At 42.3% G+C, this 20,783-nt stretch overlaps 1 protein-coding gene across 1 annotated transcript; it reads right to left on the bottom strand.

Moving 5' to 3' along the window:
• Lamp5 (lysosomal associated membrane protein family member 5) lies at positions 1-19,757 on the bottom strand. The gene is made up of 7 exons (XM_006983962.4): positions 18,794-19,757; positions 13,067-13,356; positions 12,373-12,545; positions 11,869-12,000; positions 11,640-11,745; positions 10,327-10,515; positions 1-1,703 (listed from the first exon to the last, which is right to left on the bottom strand). Exons 2-7 carry the CDS (start codon positions 13,128-13,130, stop codon positions 1,525-1,527), a joined length of 843 nt encoding a protein of 280 aa, XP_006984024.1. The 5' UTR covers positions 13,131-13,356; positions 18,794-19,757; the 3' UTR covers positions 1-1,524.
• Between the last annotated feature and the right edge of the window lie 1,026 nt (positions 19,758-20,783).

The raw sequence follows: 20,783 nt of genomic DNA, 5'->3' as shown, positions 1-20,783 counted from the left end.
TTGTTGTTTTTTTTAATTCATTTTCAAAAGCAAACTTACATGGATTGATTCTTTAGGTCCCCTCACTTGGACCTGACATATTATGAATTCCAAACAACTGTGCATAGTGACATTAGACAGATTCTTGTGCTGCAAAGTCACTGGACGCAGGTAGCAGTGAAACATTCCCAAACAACCACTAGACATGCAGAGTGCCAGCCAGAAGCATGGATCGTTCAGGGATCTTGCTGCAGGGAGCATGAGGTTGCATTTTGTGTGCATTGGAAACCATGTAAGTCCAACCCAGGCTCAAAACCTTCAACCTACAATTTGTCCTGCCTACAAGAGGTGCTGTGGTAAAGGTGGCCAATCAATGTCCAGTCCAGCTTGAGACCCATGCCACAAGAGGGAGCCCAACCTTAACATTGCCTGAAGGGCCAGGAACCAGAGGCTAGGTAGCCCAGACACCTAGGATAGAACTAGACATGATAGGCCAAAAAAAAAAAATCAATGAAGTGATTCCTAATAATATTCTGCTATGCTTATAGACAGGAGCTTAGAATAATCATCATCAGAGAGGCTGCATCCATCAACTGATGAAAACAGATGCAGAGACCCACAGCCAAACATTAGGTAGAGCTTGTGGAATCCTGCAGAAGAGGGGGAGAAAGGATTACAGGAGCCAGAGGAGTCATGACATCACAAGAAAACCCACAGAAACAACTAACCTGGGCTCATAGGGGCTCACAGAGACTGAACCAACAATCAGGGAGCCTGCATGGGTCTGACCTAGGCTCTGCATATATGTTACAGTTGTGTAGCTTGATCTTCTTGTGGAACCCCTAACAGTGGGCGTGGAAGCTGTCTCTGACTTTTTTGCCTGCTTTTGTGACCCTTTTCCTCCCACTGGGTTGCCTCATTCAGTCTAAATATAAGGGGAGGTGCCTAGTCTTATTGCAACTTGATATGCTGTGTTTGGTTAATATCCCTGGTAGAAGAGTGGATGGTGTGTGTGTGGAGGGGGGTACACTGGGAAGAAAGGAGGGAAGGGAAACTGCAGTAGGGATATAATATATGAGAGAAAAAAAATTTAAATTTTTCATATTAAATAAAAAGAAAGATAACAAAGAAAACCATGTAAGTAAACCAGCTGAGGCCAAGGGAGCAAATAGAGGTCTCCCAAATGAAGGGTTTCCAGTTTCTAAATATAAGGGCCATCTCTTCCTTTCTGGGTGATGTAGACTTACAAAGTCAGAGAGTCAAAGCTAAGCTACCATGAGCATGAAAGCTGTCTATTACCCACCCCACCCACCCCCACTTCATCCCCAGCATGGAACAATAGTCACCATTCAATCCACAAATCCCAAGACCTGCCCGCCATCCCTGGGTTTAAGCGTGGACACAGGCCAAGCAAGACTCAGGTGCCCAGGCCTGTTGGAGTGTAGCTATGTTGGTGTATCCTGTATACAGGTGAAAAGTGCCATTGTTGTTCCAGTTGTTCCAGTTTGGGGGAGCAGGACCTGGAGGCTGTCTGCCTAATGGTCCTTAGCCCATGTGCTTATACTGGGATCGGTCTCTGGGGATCTGCACCTGGTTGGCAGTCATTTTATGGTGGATGTGGTAGATCACAAGTGTTATCACAATGACAAGGCCCAAGATGAGACCCAGAATCAGGGGCAAGGTCTCTTCCAACTGCTCTCGCTCATCCACTGGACATTTATGCTCTGAAATGAGAAAGAAAAAAAAAAGCAGTGAGCTCTAGTGAAAATACTCTGAATCCTAGGCCCTCCTAGCAAAAGCAGAGATGAAATAGTCTCTCAGGAAAACCTTCATAGGTCATTTTTTTCTTTCACTTAGTCTTAATATTTCTACATAATATCAAGTAAGTATATACCAGTTTAGCAAGACCATATTCAGTTATTGGATTCCTGGCAGCCATGAAAATATCTGGGTAATTCATTCAATTTTAAATTTACTTGAATAATTTATTTAAATTTCTAATGTTTTAGAATTAGATATAGCCACTACCATTTTAATTTCCATTTTTAACTTTTAATTAATATCTAGCATACACAAGAATACTTATAAACACAAAATGTTCAAGAAGACTGAAAATAACAAGTACTGGCAATGACTAGAACATGTGGACCTCAGCACTTGCTGAAAACAAACTGTTAAAGGGAAACTGTTAGACAACCTGGTTAAACTGATAAATTGCTGAAGCATTCACCAGTCTGGTGATTCCTAGCGAAGACAAATGCACACTTGCCTTAGATCTCAGCACTACCTTCCTATACCATCCCAAGAAAAATGAAAACATATGGACATGATGAGACTGAAATGAAAATATCCATAGACACTATGGAGAATAGTTCAATCCGGAAATGACCAAAATGTTTATCAAAACGGAATAAACTGCAGTCTATTCATAAAGTAGAATATTAGTCAACAATAAAGATGAATGAAATATGGCAACAAGTTACAAAATGAGTGAATTTCAGAATCCTTATGTTGAATAAAAATTGATGCAAAAAAAAGTACAGATTGTATTATCCCTGTTTCTATGAAGTTCTTGAACAGGTAAAGTGAATTCCATGGTCCTAGAAACTAGAAATGTGTTCACACACAGGAAAAAGAACTCAAGGGAACTTTTGTTTCTCATGAGAATGGTTTGTAACTTACTGACTAGGTTTCAAGTATATGTAAAAATGTATTGAATTATATACCTTCCACTGTTCTTCACTTAAAACATGACTGTAGATGTAACCAATCGTCTTTTTAAAATAAGAAACACAGAGCCAATGTGTTTTTTTAAAAGAGAAAGCCGAGAGGTCAGAGCTCAGAGATAAAATCTTACCTCCTGCAGTGCTCCTAGCTTCCCCGAGAGAGAGCTGCTTCCTGTTTGTCTGTGTTTAAGTAGTCTTTCTGTTCTGCCTTCTCATTGGTTGTAAACCCAACCACATGACTGCCTCATCACTGCTTGTAAGTACCGCCCTCCAGGTCTTAAAGGCGTATGTCTCCAATACTGGCTGTATCCCTGAACACACAGAAATCTACCTAGCTCTTCTAACCATCACGCTCTTGCTATGGCTCTAATAGCTCTGACCCCAGGGCAACTTTATTTATTAACATAAAATTAAAATCACATTTCAGTACAAATAAAATATCACCATACATGACACTTTAAACTTCATTACACATTTTAAAAGTTGAACATTTAGTACACTCAGATTGAACTATAATTTTAAATGAAGCACACCTTGATAAATATTTACATTTGAACAATCCATGTAGCTGGCATTTAGACTGAGAGAGAACATGTCCGCAATACTTCACAACTGGGTCATATTTTCACTCTCTTAAAATCCAAAATAATGTAATAGCCCTGTGTATCCAATGCTACCTAGAAAAGGGGGGAAGGGAACATGATGGGGAGGGAGGGAGGGAGAAAAGGAGAAGAAGGGAAGGAGGGGAATGGGAAATTCTGACCTTCTGATAGTCACACCTTTTAGATAATATGGGAATCTTTTCACCATATTTATGAGTCAGATGCACAGAAACTCATCTTTTAATATCTCTTTCAGAGGACTGAGGTTTCAAGTCAGGATGCACCAGCAAGCATTTACTGGGTCACTACTATATGGTAGGCTCTTCTAGAATCTTCCCACTATACACAGGACAATCAGAAAGAACAGAGAATTCTCCTGAGTCCCAGAAACCATTCCTCTTGAATAATTGGGAACTTAACACTCCAGTATACAGCTTTTCAAAATTTTCCTGAGTCCTAAGTTTTTCTGCTTTCTTTTATAGCCTCATTTGGGAACTCATAATCTTGTCGCCTCAGCCTCCTGGGATTAAAGGTATGCATTAGCACACCTAGATTATGATCCTTAAATTAACATTCCATTTTAAATACAAAGGTGATTTCTCGTCTAGTGACATAACAACTGCACAAGGAAAATAACATTATTGTACCTTTTATACATGAAGCAATGAAGGCCCCAAGGGGCTAAGTACTGTGCCCGGGGTAAAGGAAACCCCACTGAAAGGAAATGGACAGACTCAGCAGTGTAACTGCAGCACAGGGAAAGCACAGGGAGAGCGAAGGAGGCAAAGAGGTTGGGATCCTATTGCAGTTTCTCAAACATGTGTTCTTTGTTACTTTAGGAAAAACCCGGACTAAAGTGACAAGAAAGGGGAATACGAGACAATATCAAGCTATAGAGATGCCAAAAAACATCATGGGAGGGCCAGCATGGTAGCTTAGACATGTAATCCCAGTCCTTGGGAGGCAAAGAAAAAAGAATGTATGCATTTCTGGGGCCAGCCTGTGCTACATAGTGAGACCATGTCTTGAAATAGTAGGTTGTCTTGGGTATTTTGTTTCAGTAATAAAAATGCTAACACATAATTTCTTCTGTTCTCATCACTTAAAAAAAATGGTGCTGCTTATGAGTCATTAAAGCATGTTTGATGAAACTGTGGGCATCTATTCAGAATAGTGCTTATAAATACAAAAATAAAATGCATGGAAGGCTGCAAAGAAAATCATAATTCATCCATCCAAGTATTTTTATTAATTTGAGATTCAGCAACGTATGTGTTTCTTTACTGACATATGCATGCTGGCTGTGATTGATACATGCACGTTGGCTATGATGATAAAGTGAAAATTATCAGTGTTATTCTACAAGGCCTGCACAGACTTCTGTGAGTAGAAAAATAATGGTTTCTATTGGTGACAAAGTCACAACTACTGCTAATAGCACTGTTTTTATGACCTTCATTTATAACCAAAAGAAATGTTTAATGCTCTAAATACTGCTCATTGGTTAGTGAAAGCAATACAGTTTTCCCATTGAATTTTATACACACACAATCAGAAACTTACTATCCACAAACCCTGTGTGCTGCTGAGTTAAAATCCTGTGCAGTGATCTGATTATTAACTCAGAGATCACAGAGCAATATAGGCCCTAGCTCCCTCATAAAGGAAGAGAGAATCCCTTGGCTTAGCCTGAATTACATCTGGCTCTACATGGCCCAGAACCCTGCATCTCTGTCCACCTCACAGGATTTGGGATCCCTCACACTCTGACTGGACTAGACTTTAGAGCATACAAAATGCAGGACTGAATGTGTGACACACGACAAGAAAATGTGAACCGCAGCCCAGTGACTTGGGAAACAAACCAGACAATACAGGGCCCATCTAATGCCAGCTACAACAGTCAATTAGACTCCCCTCAACTTAACAATGTGCCCCAAATCAGGTTCTGATTGGTGGGTGTGGCCTTTGTTTGTTGTGTTGCATTTTAAATCTGTATTCACTCCTTGGAAACATTATACTCTTCATTGTGCCCCAGCCGAGCAGCAGTAGGATAGGCAAAGTGCCAAAATGTCTGCCTGGGGCTCTCCTAACTTCCAGACTGTTTCTGAACAAATAGCAGGGTTGACTTTAGGTAGCTGGGTATCCCTCTCTTATCTAACAGTGTCGCTAGAGTCAGGGCTTGGTCCTCTTCCATGTTGTGTGTGGGCTGCCTCTACACTCTAGCTTTGTTCACTGAGAAACTGTGACCTCGAATGGCAGGTTCATCAAGATTTATATATTATAGATGAAAAATAATGTGAGTATGATCATTAGCAGGATCCTCGTGCTGGGAATGTGGTGTTTGCTGTATATACCATTTCTTACTAGACTGTGTGCTCTCCCAACAGCAGGGAAGGTGTGTAAATCCCATCCCTAAGGATAGCAGACATGCACATGATCCATCCATTCTCCCCTTGGCCTTCAACACTTCCAATGGGCTTTAACTACAAGGCAGGCTATAAATTCCAGAGAATAGATGTCCTCAAAGCACCTGTCAGTAATGGATGGCATTGGTGGGTAAATGCCATATTCCCTCTACCCCCTTAGTGGGCAACTCGAAGGTATGCCCCACCTTAGCTCCAGAGAACATTGCCTGGAATACAGAACTCTATGACAGATTGCATGGCCCTGTGCACAGGCTCCACACAGAAGCCTTCAACATAGTTCTCAGTGATAGCCTCTGGAATCACTCCCATTGGCTGTTTACTCCAGAGGTACTAGCAAACAGTAATCCATGAGAGCAAGGCCACATTGAAAAATAACATGTCAAACACAAGTCTAAAATGTCTGGAATCTGCAGACTGTCGAAGTGTTTTAAGAAGGCATCTTGCCAATGTTTTCTTTGGGGAGGGTGACATAGAGAAAAGTTAAAGGTATCATCTCCAATATAGCATTAACCCCCACAGGCAGTATCCCCTGGTCCAGCTGTTAGGGAAATGATACAAAAGTTCAGAGGTCAGTGACGTAGAGTTACAGGGTAGAGCATTTGTCTAGCATGTCTCTGGACTCAATTTCCAGTACCGAAAATTGAAAATAAATAAGCAAAAAACAAAGCGTAAATGCTCATGAATTCAGGGTTCTCTGGACCTCTGATACTCTGTGTATGTGGGGACCTTTGTGTCTTTTGTTTGACTGTTTTCCCCCTGAAAATTAAAAAGGGCCCAGTTTTCTTGTGACCTGTTTTAAATATCTATAAATTTGAGTCTCTAATAAAGGAGACCAGAGACAAATTTCATAATCTACTATGTTTTCCTGACACTGATTGTCAAATTTTCCTTTCATTCAAACCATTAAAACACTCAGGATGATCCAATCCCTACCAGTGAAGAATCTCCTATCCCATCAGCCAGAAATACCCCAGACCCTCAAGGGGTTATACTGTGAATTAATTGCAGAAGGACAAGTTAATTAACCCCAACTGAGAAACACGGGGTGCTTTGAACAGCAGGTGAAAGTGCTTTACAAAGTGTGTTTGGTATACAAATGAGCCAATGGTCCCCTCTCCACTGGTTGTTTATTTCTTCCCTGCAGGCTGAGACCCTTTAGCTCAAAAGCCTGCTGGCACCAAACTCAATTTTTTACAAACCCAATCATTTTTAAAACAATCCATGTAGGCAAATGTTTAGCCATTTAGAGCCTGCTTGCTTTGTATAGTCCTTGAAACCTCACCCCACAGCTGCTTCCCATTGATAAGGGAGGACCTTGTTCTTATACAGCTCCAAGCCATGGTAACCTCTACAGGATATCACACAGAGGGACCCCAAACCCTCCTCACTCCTGTTTTTGGTTGCTTACTGTTAATTTTTTACTAAGACACATAACAGTTGCTATCCTTCAGACCCACAGAAGTGCTATTTCAATGAATACATGATCAATCCCTTTTTAGAAGGCAATTGTGCATTTAATCACACACAATCTTTTAATACTTGAGTAATTTGAGTAACAAAACTATAATACATTGAAATGGGTGGACCATACTAAATCATAATCAAATATATAAGCAGCAATAAAATATAAACTACAATGAGCTCCGATATTTTCAGAAAAATACCCTGAGAACTGCTTACATTTCAGGACTTCACCAGCATTGAAATAAGTCCAGAAACTATTTAATTTCACATTCTAAACTTTTTGAATTATGAAAAAAAATATCTTTCAAAACTTGTTTTGGACATCATCATTTTTAATGCATTACCAATATTACTGATACCATTTTATAGTCCATGTAACCAGTACATCTCACAGTGTGACATCTACCACTCAAAACAGATGAAGATTGATCTCACTGCTTTAAATAGCATTAAAAGTTGGCTTGGGTTTAGACATTCATGAACTGCAATACACTCAAATTTTTCTGGTTTCACTAAAGCATTTGCCTATATCCCCTCATATGGCCAATCACTGCTATGCATGGTCCTACTCCTACACTGCTGCCACTAGACACATGGCCAGCCCTCTTTCCTCAAGGAAATCTCATCCTCCTCCCCGCTCCTCTCCAGATGGATGCTGATCTTCATATTACGAGTCTCTCCCCCCTAGATGGGGTTAACCAAAGAGCTTCCCATCTCCTACAACCTCATCCATCTCCACTCACCAAAGCTTGTTGTATGTCTCAGCCTCTTATCCTACCAGCCCTCTATAGGATTCTGTAAATCAGCAGCAGCATCTGGAGCTTAGCATATGGGACCCCACCTCAGGGTCTACAAGAAGCAGACTCTGCGTATTAATATCACAACTATATTCACTGCCATTCACAATTTCTGTGTGCATTAAAATTAGGCTATGCTGGTGATTAAGATCAGTTATGCAGCTAAGTCCAATGCATTTAAGTGGACATGTGTGATGAAGATGTCAACCCTCATCTGGCTGCTCTCAGCCCCAGTGACAGTCCTCTTACCCATTTCACTGGTCCTTCTTTGCTTATCTCCTATAGCCAACTAAATAGGCAGCTGTGAAGACCATCAGGTAAAAACCTCCTGACACAAGAAATGGACTTTTCACAACAAAGCCCTGGCCATTTTCAAACACACACACACACACACACACACACACACACACACACACACCTGAAAGTGCATACAACAACCATAGTGGTTGTGTAGATATATGACCAAACACTGTCCCCTCTAGCAGATCCAGTACAGAGAGAGAGAGAGAGAGAGAGAGAGAGAGAGAGAGAGAGAGAGAGAGAGAGAGAGAGAGAGAGAACACACTGGAAGCCCCTAGGTGCCCCAGTGCCAGAACCTGAAAAGGCAATCCAAAAGGAAGCTTTCCAATTCCGTTAAATGGAATACAATAATCTCTCCCAAGACATTTGTGGGCAGATGCTAGGAAGCATAGGCAGGAGGCGCCAGGAACAAAAGAACATCTTCCACACAAAGGTGCAAGATCCAGTGAGTGATTTTGAATGATGCCTACCTCTTCCCAAGAGCACTAAAGCCTGAGCCTGGGGCACTACACAGGGAGACTATACTAATTACCAGCCTGAAGTGCCTGGGTAATACTGCAAATTGTCTATGCCTATTCTGTCTGTATTTAGGAAATTATGTGTGCTTAAAGTCTCCATGTGTGCCTAGTAATTTTCCCCATCTACAAATGAAATGGATAATAATTGTTTTTTAAACAAAATATGTACCTAATTCTATGCGATGAATTTCACTGATTTATAGTCAAGAGCTTTACTCTTTATTTAGTAGTTGTTTGTACTTTGTATACAAATAAACTTAAACATATACCAGGTGTGATTTCTCAGTCCATAGACAACGATCAACAACCTAGAAATGATCCAGAATGTATTTATTTGAGTGGGATAGTGTTGAAGAACTAGTAAAATCAACAATTGTAATACCAGAAGTGCCAAGAAACAAGGGAGAGTTAATAACAATTGACCAGCAGACAGCCAAGGCCACTGAACACCGCTAAAGATTCCCACTGGAACTCAAATGGGCTTGTAATGATAACTCTGTGGAAGGATACTACATAGTCCAGAGTACTCATAATGAGTTCCTGGGTCTTCAACAACCATAATGTATCATATTAAATGTACTATTTCATCACAAGAAAGATACTCACTGCTGCATTTTAGAAATGCTCCTATAAAAAGTAAATATTTGAAACTTTGGGATCCTGACCCCTCGATCTTAGTTTCTACTCCTAAAATAGGCTCATATGAAAGTCTCTGTAACTGAATATCAGGATATTATTTAGTCAGTTACCTGGACACCTAAACTGATCTAGTACTGTGTTAGATGTTAATAAAGCCAAAATGAATAATAACCAATGCCAAGATGAATAACTGGCCTGGGTCCTAGAATGCAGCACAATGGAAAAGCATTAAGATGGGGGCCTGAATTCTATCCAAGAGCACCACGGAAAGCTAGATGGAAAGAGAGAGTGAGAGAGCAGGTGGAGGTGAGGTAGGGAGAGGAAAAAAGGAGAGAAGGAGGAGAAGGTGCACAGAAGAGTCAGGCCTTTCTCTCAAGAAAAATTTACCTTCAGAATTCTCAAATGCTCTGGGGATGATTATTTAGCGGTGGTGGAGGCATTCTGTTGGGTATAGGGTGAGAGGAAGCTTGTTTGGGTGAATGAAAAATAGCTTGGGAAATGGTGGCAGGTGACTCAAATGGGACTCTTCCAATATTATGATCATTTAAGTAATTCCTTTATTTACTTGGTAATCCCCAACCAAGTAAAAGTTCAAACAAACTAGAATCTGCCCATGGGAAATAAACAGAGTATCAAACTGCCTTGACATAATTTCTCCCATAGGAGTGAGTGAGAGAATAAAGAAATGGGGAGGGGAGAGGACGCGCAGCGTGGACAGGGTGGGTATTGCAGAAAGTTGACACATTCACTTTATAACCTCTACATCTTGTGAAAATTGCCTTTGCAGCATAGAAGAAATGCTGGTGAAAATATCCTGGGAGCCCATCTTTAAAACCAGCCCCTCTCCCTTTCCTAACACCAGTGTAACCTACCTTCACTGAAGACAAAATCAGAGATGATGTCAAAGGGTTGGATGTGCACTGCAGACAGAATCATGGTGACAGTTTTCTGAGGATCACTGGAGGTCAGAGAAATGGACTGTTGAGCCTGACATTCATAGGACATCCCAGCTGGGGTTACCAAGGCAGCGAGGTGATGAGAGTTGGCTGTGTGCTTCCCAGCTGCGGGAAAACCAAAGTAGCAGTTGGGCTGAATGTGGCCTAGCCCAGGTAGATCTCTGCTAAGCCCAGAACCTATGCCTCCTATTGGTGCTGCAGTCCCAGGGCTGGAGCGCCAGGAAAGACACCAAGTGGGGATGAAGGACCAACTCCCCATCCTTTCTGAGACTGTCCTCATTAGATACTAATTTGGAATTCCATTTTGGAAGAAGTGTGCTGTCTGAAAACAAAACCCTTTTGACTAAAGCCTCAATCAGTAATTCCAAAGACAGAAAGAACAGTGATGCAGCTCTCCACAGTTGGCATTCCATTTTTTCTTCTTTCTCGTGCTTGCTGTTCTTTCTCATTCCTTCTCTTTCTCCTCTTATCCTATGAAAAATTCTAGATTATTTTGGTGAAAGGAAAAAAATAATTGTTTTACTGCAATTATCAAAACATAAAGAGGAAGAAATGATGCCAGCATTCTTTTGCAACCTCAGTAAAAATCCCTTTCCAACGCAGAGCTTGAGTGATGGTAGGCCTCCTTATGATGGAGACAGTGAATTTTGCTTTTGTTTTAAAATACATTTAAATGTATTTCTGGTCTTTGATAGTGCTTGCTGATAGGCACGTTTTTATTTCAGGTGTGGGTGCTCTTCTTCGAATGTTTTTGGAAGACTAGGGTGAGGCTAAGTGGGAAAAGCTAATGAATTAAGATACAAGATACAAATTCTGCCCTGAGGGGGCTGCAGTTAAAGTCCCAGAGAGCTATGCGGATGTGCACAGAAAGATCCTGCAGCCCACCCAACCCTGTCGCTGTGTCTTCTTGCATTGTTTAATACATGAGAGCAAACCAATCTGTGATGCAAATAAATAAATAAATAAATAAAATAGCAAAACTCATTGGTGCCCCTTCCATGGCAATGTCATGTTTCAGCTTGATTCTGAAGGATTTTTGGTCCAGGCTTTTCCTCGAGACACAGAGACCCTCCCACCTCATTGACCCTGGAGAACAAGCAGGCCCTGGCTAGGTTTGTACTCAGAGCACAAATCCCAGAGCTGTTCCCAAACCCCAGAGACAGGATGCATGTTTCTGGCTTGCTCTTACTCCTGTGCCCAAGCTTTCCCAGCCCCACTGGACTACTTACCACTCACTGGGTCTTTAAAGTGAGTCTTCTCTAAGGTATCATAGACAAACTGCACCTTGCTCAGCCTCCAAGTCGCCTCTGGTCCTTTGGAAGTGTTGTGACTTTCCTGCCAAGATGGGGAGGCTCCTGTGAACCGCTCCAACTGCTTTGTAATGGAAAACCCCAGAGGCCACTACCGCGCGCACCCACGCTGGCTTCACCATCCCTCTGGTCCACCGCACCGAATTACCTTTACAAATAGCATTTTGAGTGTGTAGGCGCGATCTACCCAGAACACCTGCAGCTCCGACTCGTTGTGGCCACAGCGGCCATTCACCTCAGCTCCCCTGGTCAAGGCGATCTCAGCCTGTTCTGTGATCAGCTAGGAACACACACGCCCGTGCCCCCTCAGCGCTTGGGGCCCTGGCGCAGATCGGGAAGGGCTGCGCGTCCAAACTCTAGCTTGCAGGTTTGGGCGCTCCTGTGCACGCGCGCTCCGGGGGTCCAGTAACATGCGGGTAGACTCTTACGTGCACACCCCTCCAGGAGGGGAGTAGAGAGGGGGTTTACTTTTAAAGCAGGCAGGGCGAGCAGAAGGCGTTGCAAGCTGGAACCCCCATGCAGCATTCGGGAACAGCCTGCAGGGATTTGGGGGGAAGAGGCGGGCAACTGAGGTCTTGGCAGGGCCTGAAGGGAGGGTGCCCTTCGGCCCTGCAGCCCTAGGGGCAAGCTGGGGAGGAAAAAGGTTCCTTACATCCACGTAATTGTTGGCCCACACATCATAAGGTACAATAAATTTGGCTGCAAACTCTGCCATGAGACACGTCGTCCCATTTTCCCGCACCACAAATATGTCTTTCCCGGGGTTCGTGGAAAGGCCCGAAAGATTTTCCACTTCTTGTTCTGCCACGGTTTGGGCCATTGCATCTGCGGAGCAAGCAAAGCAATCCCATCGATTTCAGGCTCAACTAGCCCGCGGCTTTAGGACAACGGGAGACAGTTCTCTGCAGGCTTTGGAGTGGCAAAGTTCCCAGTTAGAAGCTGTGTGCTCCGCAAGCCATTTCTCTAACTCAGCGTTACCAAATTCAGATTCACTGCCTCTGATTTATAATGAAAACAGGATCTAAAACAAAATTAAATTCTTACTTACAATACGATTGGGCTTTTAAAAAAACACACTTGGGGGATTAATCTTTCCTGCCAGTGCCATGCCCTCCCCTCCCCATCGTGAGTATGGTCTGTGTAGCGCGCTCTATCTGGGTGATGCCACACAGGTGTGTGGCTCTCGGGGAGTTCTCAGAAGACACCGATGGGTCATCCCCACCGCCAACCCCAAATAACCACAACACATAAAGGCCAGTTTTAAACCTAAAGCTACTAGGTTTACTCTGTGGATTGGATTCTCTGCAGAGTGCAACCCGCATTCCTGGTCCCCAGACGCTACTCACGGAAGAGCATCAGGAGAATCCGAAGTCTGTCTCCACTGAGAAGGGTTCTTCCTCGGAGATCCATGCTCGCAGTTGCCGCCAACCAGGCAGATGTGTTGCTGCTGCAAAAGCCGCCCCGGGAGGAAATCCCTCAAAGTGCCCGGTAGAGTGATCTAAGGCGGGGTGGGGGGGAGCGCGGACAGGGAGGAGCGAGCGCGGGTCAGTCGCGTGCTGCGCCGGGCTCTGTGGCTCTCCCGCGGCTCACTGCAGAGGAAGCGCCCAGAATGCAGGAGCTGTCCACGCCGAGAGTGCTGGAAATGATGAGGTTGTGCTTCAGGACTTGTAATTTGGCTGTCTTAAGGGCCAATGGGATTGGGATGGTGTGTGGGAGGAAATGTCTCTCTAGGTCTGTTTTCTGTTCTGCAATGGTATCTGCAAAGATGAGTCTGTCCTAGGAAACTTAATGCCACCCTCGGACTTACTAAACCCTCCCACCAGGTACAGTCAGTATGTAGTGTAGATATAACAGCACTGGAACCCTGGATCCTGGAGAGACATCTATCTGCTCCTAACAGAAAGTGACAGAGCTCAGATTGTTCCTGCCTTGGAGAAGGAGGGTAGGCAGGAACAGAGATGGAAAATGCTATGGCAACAGTTTCTGACTTTCAGAGACATCTTCTCTGTTCCCTCAAGAGATTCTAAGTTTAAAATGACACCTCCTCAAAAGGGGAAGCAAACAATGCAGTATATCCTTGTGGACCGAGTGGCTCCTGAATCCCACTCTCTGAGTGCCTGTGGCCTGAGCTAGCCTCGATCATTAAGTTGTGATCACTTTGTTAAGAGGGTTGCAAATAAACCCGAAGCTCTTGAGCATACAGGGTTATCTGGGGTCTGGTAGGACAGAAATTTTAGAACTATCCTGTAGGTGAAGACCCATAGTTATGTAATGAAAACACACGGGTATTACTCTAAAGCTTCTACTGGAGCAGAAAGGCAAACATTGCTGGATAATTCCTTTATTTGCTTTTGGTAGTTTGCTGAATTTTTTAATTCTTGCTCATAAATCAGAATGCACCTCTTCTGGGAGTAGACATGGTGCCCTCGTTAATTGTAATGATGTCCAAATATTTCTTTTATTAGAGGATATTGTGTTAGGTCAACAAATAATAATCACCTTAGATATATGTCATCACCAATGTCATGTTAAAGGACAAACTACAAAGCATTTTTACCTATGTTGTCAGCTTGAACTGCCCCATGACGTTAGAAGCTGAGCAAGGGAAAATAGAGGTATTGTTATACTTACCCCAATGTGAAACACAGCGAAATTAAATGACCTTCTCAAATGTCATAGGGCCAGTTAGAATTAAAATAGAAAAAAAATCACGTGTTTTAACTTTATAGGGATCATATTCATTTCTCTTTACATAACACTTAGACTCTAAACACAGCACATTGTGATCGCCATTACAAATCTTTATTAAATAACACACAGATTGAAACCTGAAACCTAAAAATATCAATAATCCACATTCTTGACATGTATAAAGTGCTGATTTAAGTATAGACATATTCTGACATAGTGTTTGCTTCAAACTGTCAATATATTTGGTTGCATTTAATTTCTCCAAAAAAAAAAAATACAGGAGTTAGATCACTAGCAGCTCAAATTATAAAGTAACACTTGAATTAATACTGAAGCTTTATATCTTTTTGTATATATCTGCATCTTGGTATTTCATCAAAAAATTCACAAGTCATATAAATGATTACATACACAAAAATGAAGGCAAATTGTGACTAATATGACTTCAATTCTTATCGTATATATAACATATATCTTGTTATGTTAGTATGATTATATCACATTTATTTTCCTGTGATACTGTAAAACTTATAAAGCAAGGAAGCATTCATCCTCTCTGTGTGTCTTGTGTGTCTGTGTCTATGTTTGTCTCTCTCTCTTTCTCCCTTTCTCCCTCCCTCCCTCCTCCTCCTCCTACTTTAATAAGGAAAGAAAAGATAGATTTATGAAGTATGTTGTACTTACATTTGTGACCTTTTAGAGAATGATTTTTTTCTTGTCTAAAAAAATTGTAACATTTAAGGCAGTGGTTCTCAACCTTCCTAATGCTGTGACCCATTATTACAGTTCTCATTTTGTGGTGACCCTTGACCATAAAATTATTTTTGTTACTATTTCATAATTGTAATTTTGCTACTGTTCTGAACATATTTATAATGTAAATATCTGTGTTTTTCAATGGTCTTAGGAGACCCCCATGAAAGGGTCCTTCAATCCCCTGAAGGGTCATGACTCACAGGTTGAGAACCATTGATTTAAGGGATGGTTGGTTAGGTCAATTGAGTCACTGAATTTAAAAACTATTCAAAATAAAATACAGATTGAAGCCATTCATAAACTTTAACTGAGTACCAACTACTTGCATTGTGTATAGTTGAGATAAACAAATAGCAATATAAAAGCAGGAGAAAGACCCGTTAAGGATTACAGTGATTTCTTTCATGGTGCATTATTGCAGATATGAATTGTTAAAAAATAAACTAAATTCATTCACAATGGTCTCCTTTCATAATAAGATAATAGATGTGAAATATTCTTGACCAATGATCTTAACCATTCTGCACAATTTGTGCAATGTGGTTCTTTGATAATTATTTCTTTCCATTCCTTTTCATTCCTGATAGAAATGATTCTTTGTTGACACCAAAGAGTATTTAAACAAGTTGAAAGGGGAAAATGGAAGGAACAGTTTTAATTTTTTCCTCCTGGGAGTATCTACACCTTCAAAGAATAATTAATACAGTGTGTGTGTGTGTGTGTGTGTGTGTGTGTGTGTGTGTGTTTGTGTGTGTGTTTGATCTTAAACATGATAAACACACATAAATATCTAGAAAGTCATTCAGCTTATCACTGATGATTCTTATTTGCAACCCAAATTGGATTATTAAATCTCAAACTTGCAAATATGTTTAATCTAACAACTGTTTAATCGTCTTAAAGAAAATATATTTAGGTCTTCACCGTAACCAGAAAAGTGACAAAAGAAAATTTAGCAATAAATCATACTTTGAGATATTGACAAATGGGGCTGGAAAGATAACGTAGTAGTGGTTAAGAGCACTGGCTGCTCTTCTAGAGGACCCAGTTCTATTCTAGGCATCCACATGGCAGCTCACAACCATCTGTGACTCCAGTCCCAAGGGACAGGATGCCATTTTCTCATTTCCATGGCATATACATGGTACATAGACATCCATGTAGACAAAACATCTATACCCATAAATAAAGATATTAACAAAGGTCTCCAGAATAAATTTGATCCATGTCTCACCCCTGGAGTGCGAAAAGGTAGGAGAAATGGTGTAAATGTGTGCACTCTTATAGCTAACGGATGTGTCTATTTTCAAACTCATTGCTACTGCTGGCCAACACTAAATGTCAGGTATAAGTATAATTCAAACACACTAGGTTTATAATTTCCAGTAGGTCTTCTGGGTCCTTTGATGGACTCACTCCAATTCATATACTTACTCATTGTATTAGTTTCTGTGACTCTCCTGCCATCTGACAACCACTACATCATCCAAGTGGTGGAAATACCTCTCCAGTTTAGGTGGGAGAGAATAAGATCACATGTGAAAATATGATGGGGGTGGCATTAATGGGTGTGCAGTAATATTTTGGAGCAAAGAGAAGAAGGCAGCCATCCATGAGAAGAAAGGCTGTAAATGACAAAAAAGGGGGAGGAGCCTCTTGGGAAAGAAGAGTCTTGACAGAAGACAAAGCAAGGCTATGCAGATGAGAGTATAACTTCATGTAAGCAAACAATACAAAGATGTAACTCTTCATGTTTTCGTGTTCATGAATTTGCAATAAAAAGAAATTAGGACTCAAATCCATAGGGTTTTGTGTACAGTGACTCTCTGCATTGTTTCTCTGACAATCTGTGTACATATATATGCAAACAATGACATCTACAAAACTTGTTCCACATAAAATTAAAGTTGCCAACTTGCTGCATCTCTAAAATTGACCAGCATTGAATCGTGACAAAATTATGAAAATTAGTAAACATTAATTTTTACAAAATCATGTTTATGTGCTTCACAAAGGAAAGGCTGGTCTTTGTTCCAGCTGAAATTTGGGTATTGAGATTTCTATCCACCTTACAGTGAAATGTAAAAATGATTCTGCTGTACAACACTAATGTCATACCAGCCAAGTGGACACAAAAACACAACATGAATCACAGAAGCAGATTAAACTAAACTGAACTAGTCTCACACACATATTAAGCTAGAAATACTCTCACCCAAGCCTTTCTTTTGTTTAGCTCATCACAGAACAATTATCTCACAACATCAATCATTACAAACCTCACATCCTTCCTAGGACAGAAAACAAGTGGAGATAAGGACCAAATTATAAGTTTTTATCAGAATATTTTGTTCATACTCTGTCAAACACCATGGTATTTTGAAAGGATCTGGAAATAGAGATTGGGTTTGAGCTGCACTCAGCTTTCCTGGTCTTGGTGTGATTGCCTTTATCCTTTAAGTTCGTTGATCCTTCCCACATTTATTTCAACAAAAGCTGTTTTTACAAAGAGGGCAATCATTGAAAGAAACAATAAAAATAATGGCCCTTTCATTGGCTGTGTTCCTAGCAAGACCTGAAGAAATGTCATATGAGTTCATTTAAAACAAATGGCTTCACCATGGAGGGTTGAAGAGAAGAGACATGAGCATGCAAATCCTAGCAATGAACTCAAGCAAAGGAACAATTTTCATCTTTGTACCAGTCACTGGGTAAGTGTTTTGGCTAGGTTTTAGTTGATTAGGTGGGGCTTCAGGTACCATCCGTGTAAGGTCTTAGCCCAAGGAGTACAGTCTACACTGCTTCAGTGTGTAAGGTCTTAGGCCATGGAGCACATTCTCACTGCTTCTTAGCAGCAAGGGAAACTTTGCTGAATTGGGGTAAAGTTAAAACAAGACATACAGGAGTTTGTGATTTTTGTTGTTTCATCCTTTAAGATATCTCTCCAAAAAATAGCCACATTAGGGACCTAAGTAAGATTAGGCAATCTGAGATTCATTTAAAAGAATTTGTTACCTGACTTCTGAGATCATTTCAGTGCTTACAATCTCTTTTAGGAGGTATCAGTCCCTAGAGAATCTAGTCATTTTAGTTACTCTTAATTGTCTTATCTGAAATTATTTTCCTATTACCTTGAAGCTAGGCTAGAGTCAATAATGGCATTTGGGAGGGAGGACGACAGTGGAGACAGAAACCTTTTGTTCTCTAGTAGCCATTCAATCCCAGCAGCTGGGGTGTAATATGTAATATATGTCACACACACACACACACACACACACACACACACACACACACACAATCTATAGCCTGTAGTTTTGATGCCTTTACCCTAAGCTGATGAAGTCCTGAGCCTGCGAAAGACCGTGGCTCGTAGCATCTTATTGTTGGCTTCTCTACAGTCCTTTATACCCCAGGAAGACTTGCCAAACAAATAGATCTGGGAGAAAAGGGAATGAACCTTCTTAGCTCTCTGCTCTTGGTTCCTTAGGTTCCCTGTTCTGCCTGGGGTAGGTGAACAGGAGCCAGAGTAAGCCTTAAAGTATTGAAGTAGGAGAGAGATCAAGTTACAAAGATTTCACTTCTCCTTTCCTCCCCCACCCCAAACCCTCAGCTCCTTGCCTCCTCACCTCAATGAAACTGCCCCAGCCATCCAGGTCCAGGTAAGAACTCCAATGCCAGAGGCGCTTGAGATCCTGACGGTGCTTGGATTTTTGTAGCACTCCGGGCTCCAAGTAAGGGTTTCAAAACAGACGATGGTTTCTGCTCAAAGACGTGGAAACCGAGAGGGCCTAAAAGCGCGCCAGGAGCCAGGGTGGGGGTGGAAGCACAGAATCAGGTGGCCCGACGTTAGGTGTTGTTCTGCTTCACTCCTTTTCTGGAAATCTGGGGATAAGGTATGGAGTTGGGGTGGGGGGCATTCCAGCTAGAAGAAAAATCCAGTCTTCCACTTTAAGAAGGGTGTCCAGGGACAAACCAGGGGACTGACTGTCTTTGATCAAAAAGTCTTCAGCTCAGAGGCAGCTCCTGAGCTCAGAGACTGCAGAGCCCAGAGGGCTCTGAGCAGCTGATCTATGCACAGTTCTCTGGGTGTGCCGCCCTGCCCTACTGCAGGATGGGGGACTGCGTTCCTGCAGACCCGCCAAAGAGCAACTTATCCACCCGGACTCGCCCCTTCTGGATGGAGCAGATTATAACTCTGGGCTCTCACACTTGAAACAAACCAAGGAGTTATTCTCCATATATCCTTGACATTTTATATATAAATTAGTACACATGGCTATGAACACATCGCGGTTTTGATTTGGTTTTCCCTGTGTGTTTACTGCTAGTTTGATTTTTTTTTTTTTAAATTTAAAAGCGAAGTTAACAACTTCTCAGGCTTTCCTTAGACTGTAAAACTCCCGAGGCCCCTGCCAGGAGAACTGAGTCTGTCAGAGGTTTTCTTCAGCCCTCCAGCCCAGGATGGGCATCTGTCAGTGCAGTCTCCAGGCTCAAATCTGTTTTCTCCCCAGAATTTCCCGAGCCCACTACCCTTCTGATGAAAATCCTAGGCTGTGGATGTTTGGTAGCTGTCTACAGCCCCCCTGTCTCAAATGAAGTCAAACTGCCCTTGGATCCCAGACCAATGAAACCACAGGCAGCTATGCATACCAACGCAGGTCACCCAGAGGTCCAGAGCCCCGCAGCTATCTCCCTGCTATTCCCGGGTGACTTTGCCTAAGCGCACAGATGGGGCACGCCTCCTGCCTGGCGCTCCCAGCCAGAGACACTCCTGGGAGATGCAGGCTGATGGATCACCTCATTTCCCAATTTGATGGGCCGGAACCGGCTGGGGAAGTTGGGTTGCAAGCTGGAGGCGGGCTCCGGAGCTCTCATCGCTGAATTTATCTGGGAGAACAGATAGGAACGTATCTAAAGATAAACCTGGAGTCCACAAAAATTAGGCTTCAGTTTCTGTTCTCTCAGTACCGGTAAGGCACACGTGGGTGGTGTCTGTTAGCAAGGAAGCTGAGTGTGGAGGATGTTGCTAGGTGCTTAGGCATCCACTGGTACCCTGTGTCTTCCCTCCCCCTTCCCCTCCCCCTCCCCCTTCCCCCTACCTCTCCTCTCTCCCCCTCCCCCCTCCCCCTACAGGCTGTGAAAGGAGGAGGCCTGGCTCTTTGGATGCAGGGAAAGAGGCACAGAGAGAGAGTGAAATTAGTAAAAATCAAAGTAGAACAAAGATCTGGTCTACATCTCTCCAAAGATCGGAACTTGGTTCATCCTAGGCCCACGTATGTGCCACCACGCACATGTCATGACATTCAGTTTCAAGGAAGACAGCCTGAGGAACCTATTCAAGATGCCATTGGGATAGGTGCATAGAAGGCTAGAATCTTTTGTCTGACTCTCCCAAAAGATCAAGAAAGTTGTGCCCAGGGGACAGGGCAAAGCCGCTTATTGTCCTACCAATCAGAGCAACATATTTTCACAGCATACAAAAAGACATTTCCCCACCAAGGATGGCAGCTCAAACAGGAGTTGGAAAGGGTGACTCCTAAGACTTCCATCCCCAAGATGGAGCTTAGGGGAGAGGAAAGTGGTAGGTTGGAGAAGAAATCAAGCCATTAGAGACTT

Source organism: Peromyscus maniculatus, chromosome 4 (genome assembly GCF_049852395.1).
Source record: "Peromyscus maniculatus bairdii isolate BWxNUB_F1_BW_parent chromosome 4, HU_Pman_BW_mat_3.1, whole genome shotgun sequence".
NCBI lineage: Eukaryota > Metazoa > Chordata > Mammalia > Rodentia > Cricetidae > Peromyscus > Peromyscus maniculatus.
The sequence above is the reverse complement of the archived record's forward strand: the minus strand, read 5'-3'. Positions and strand labels throughout refer to the sequence as shown.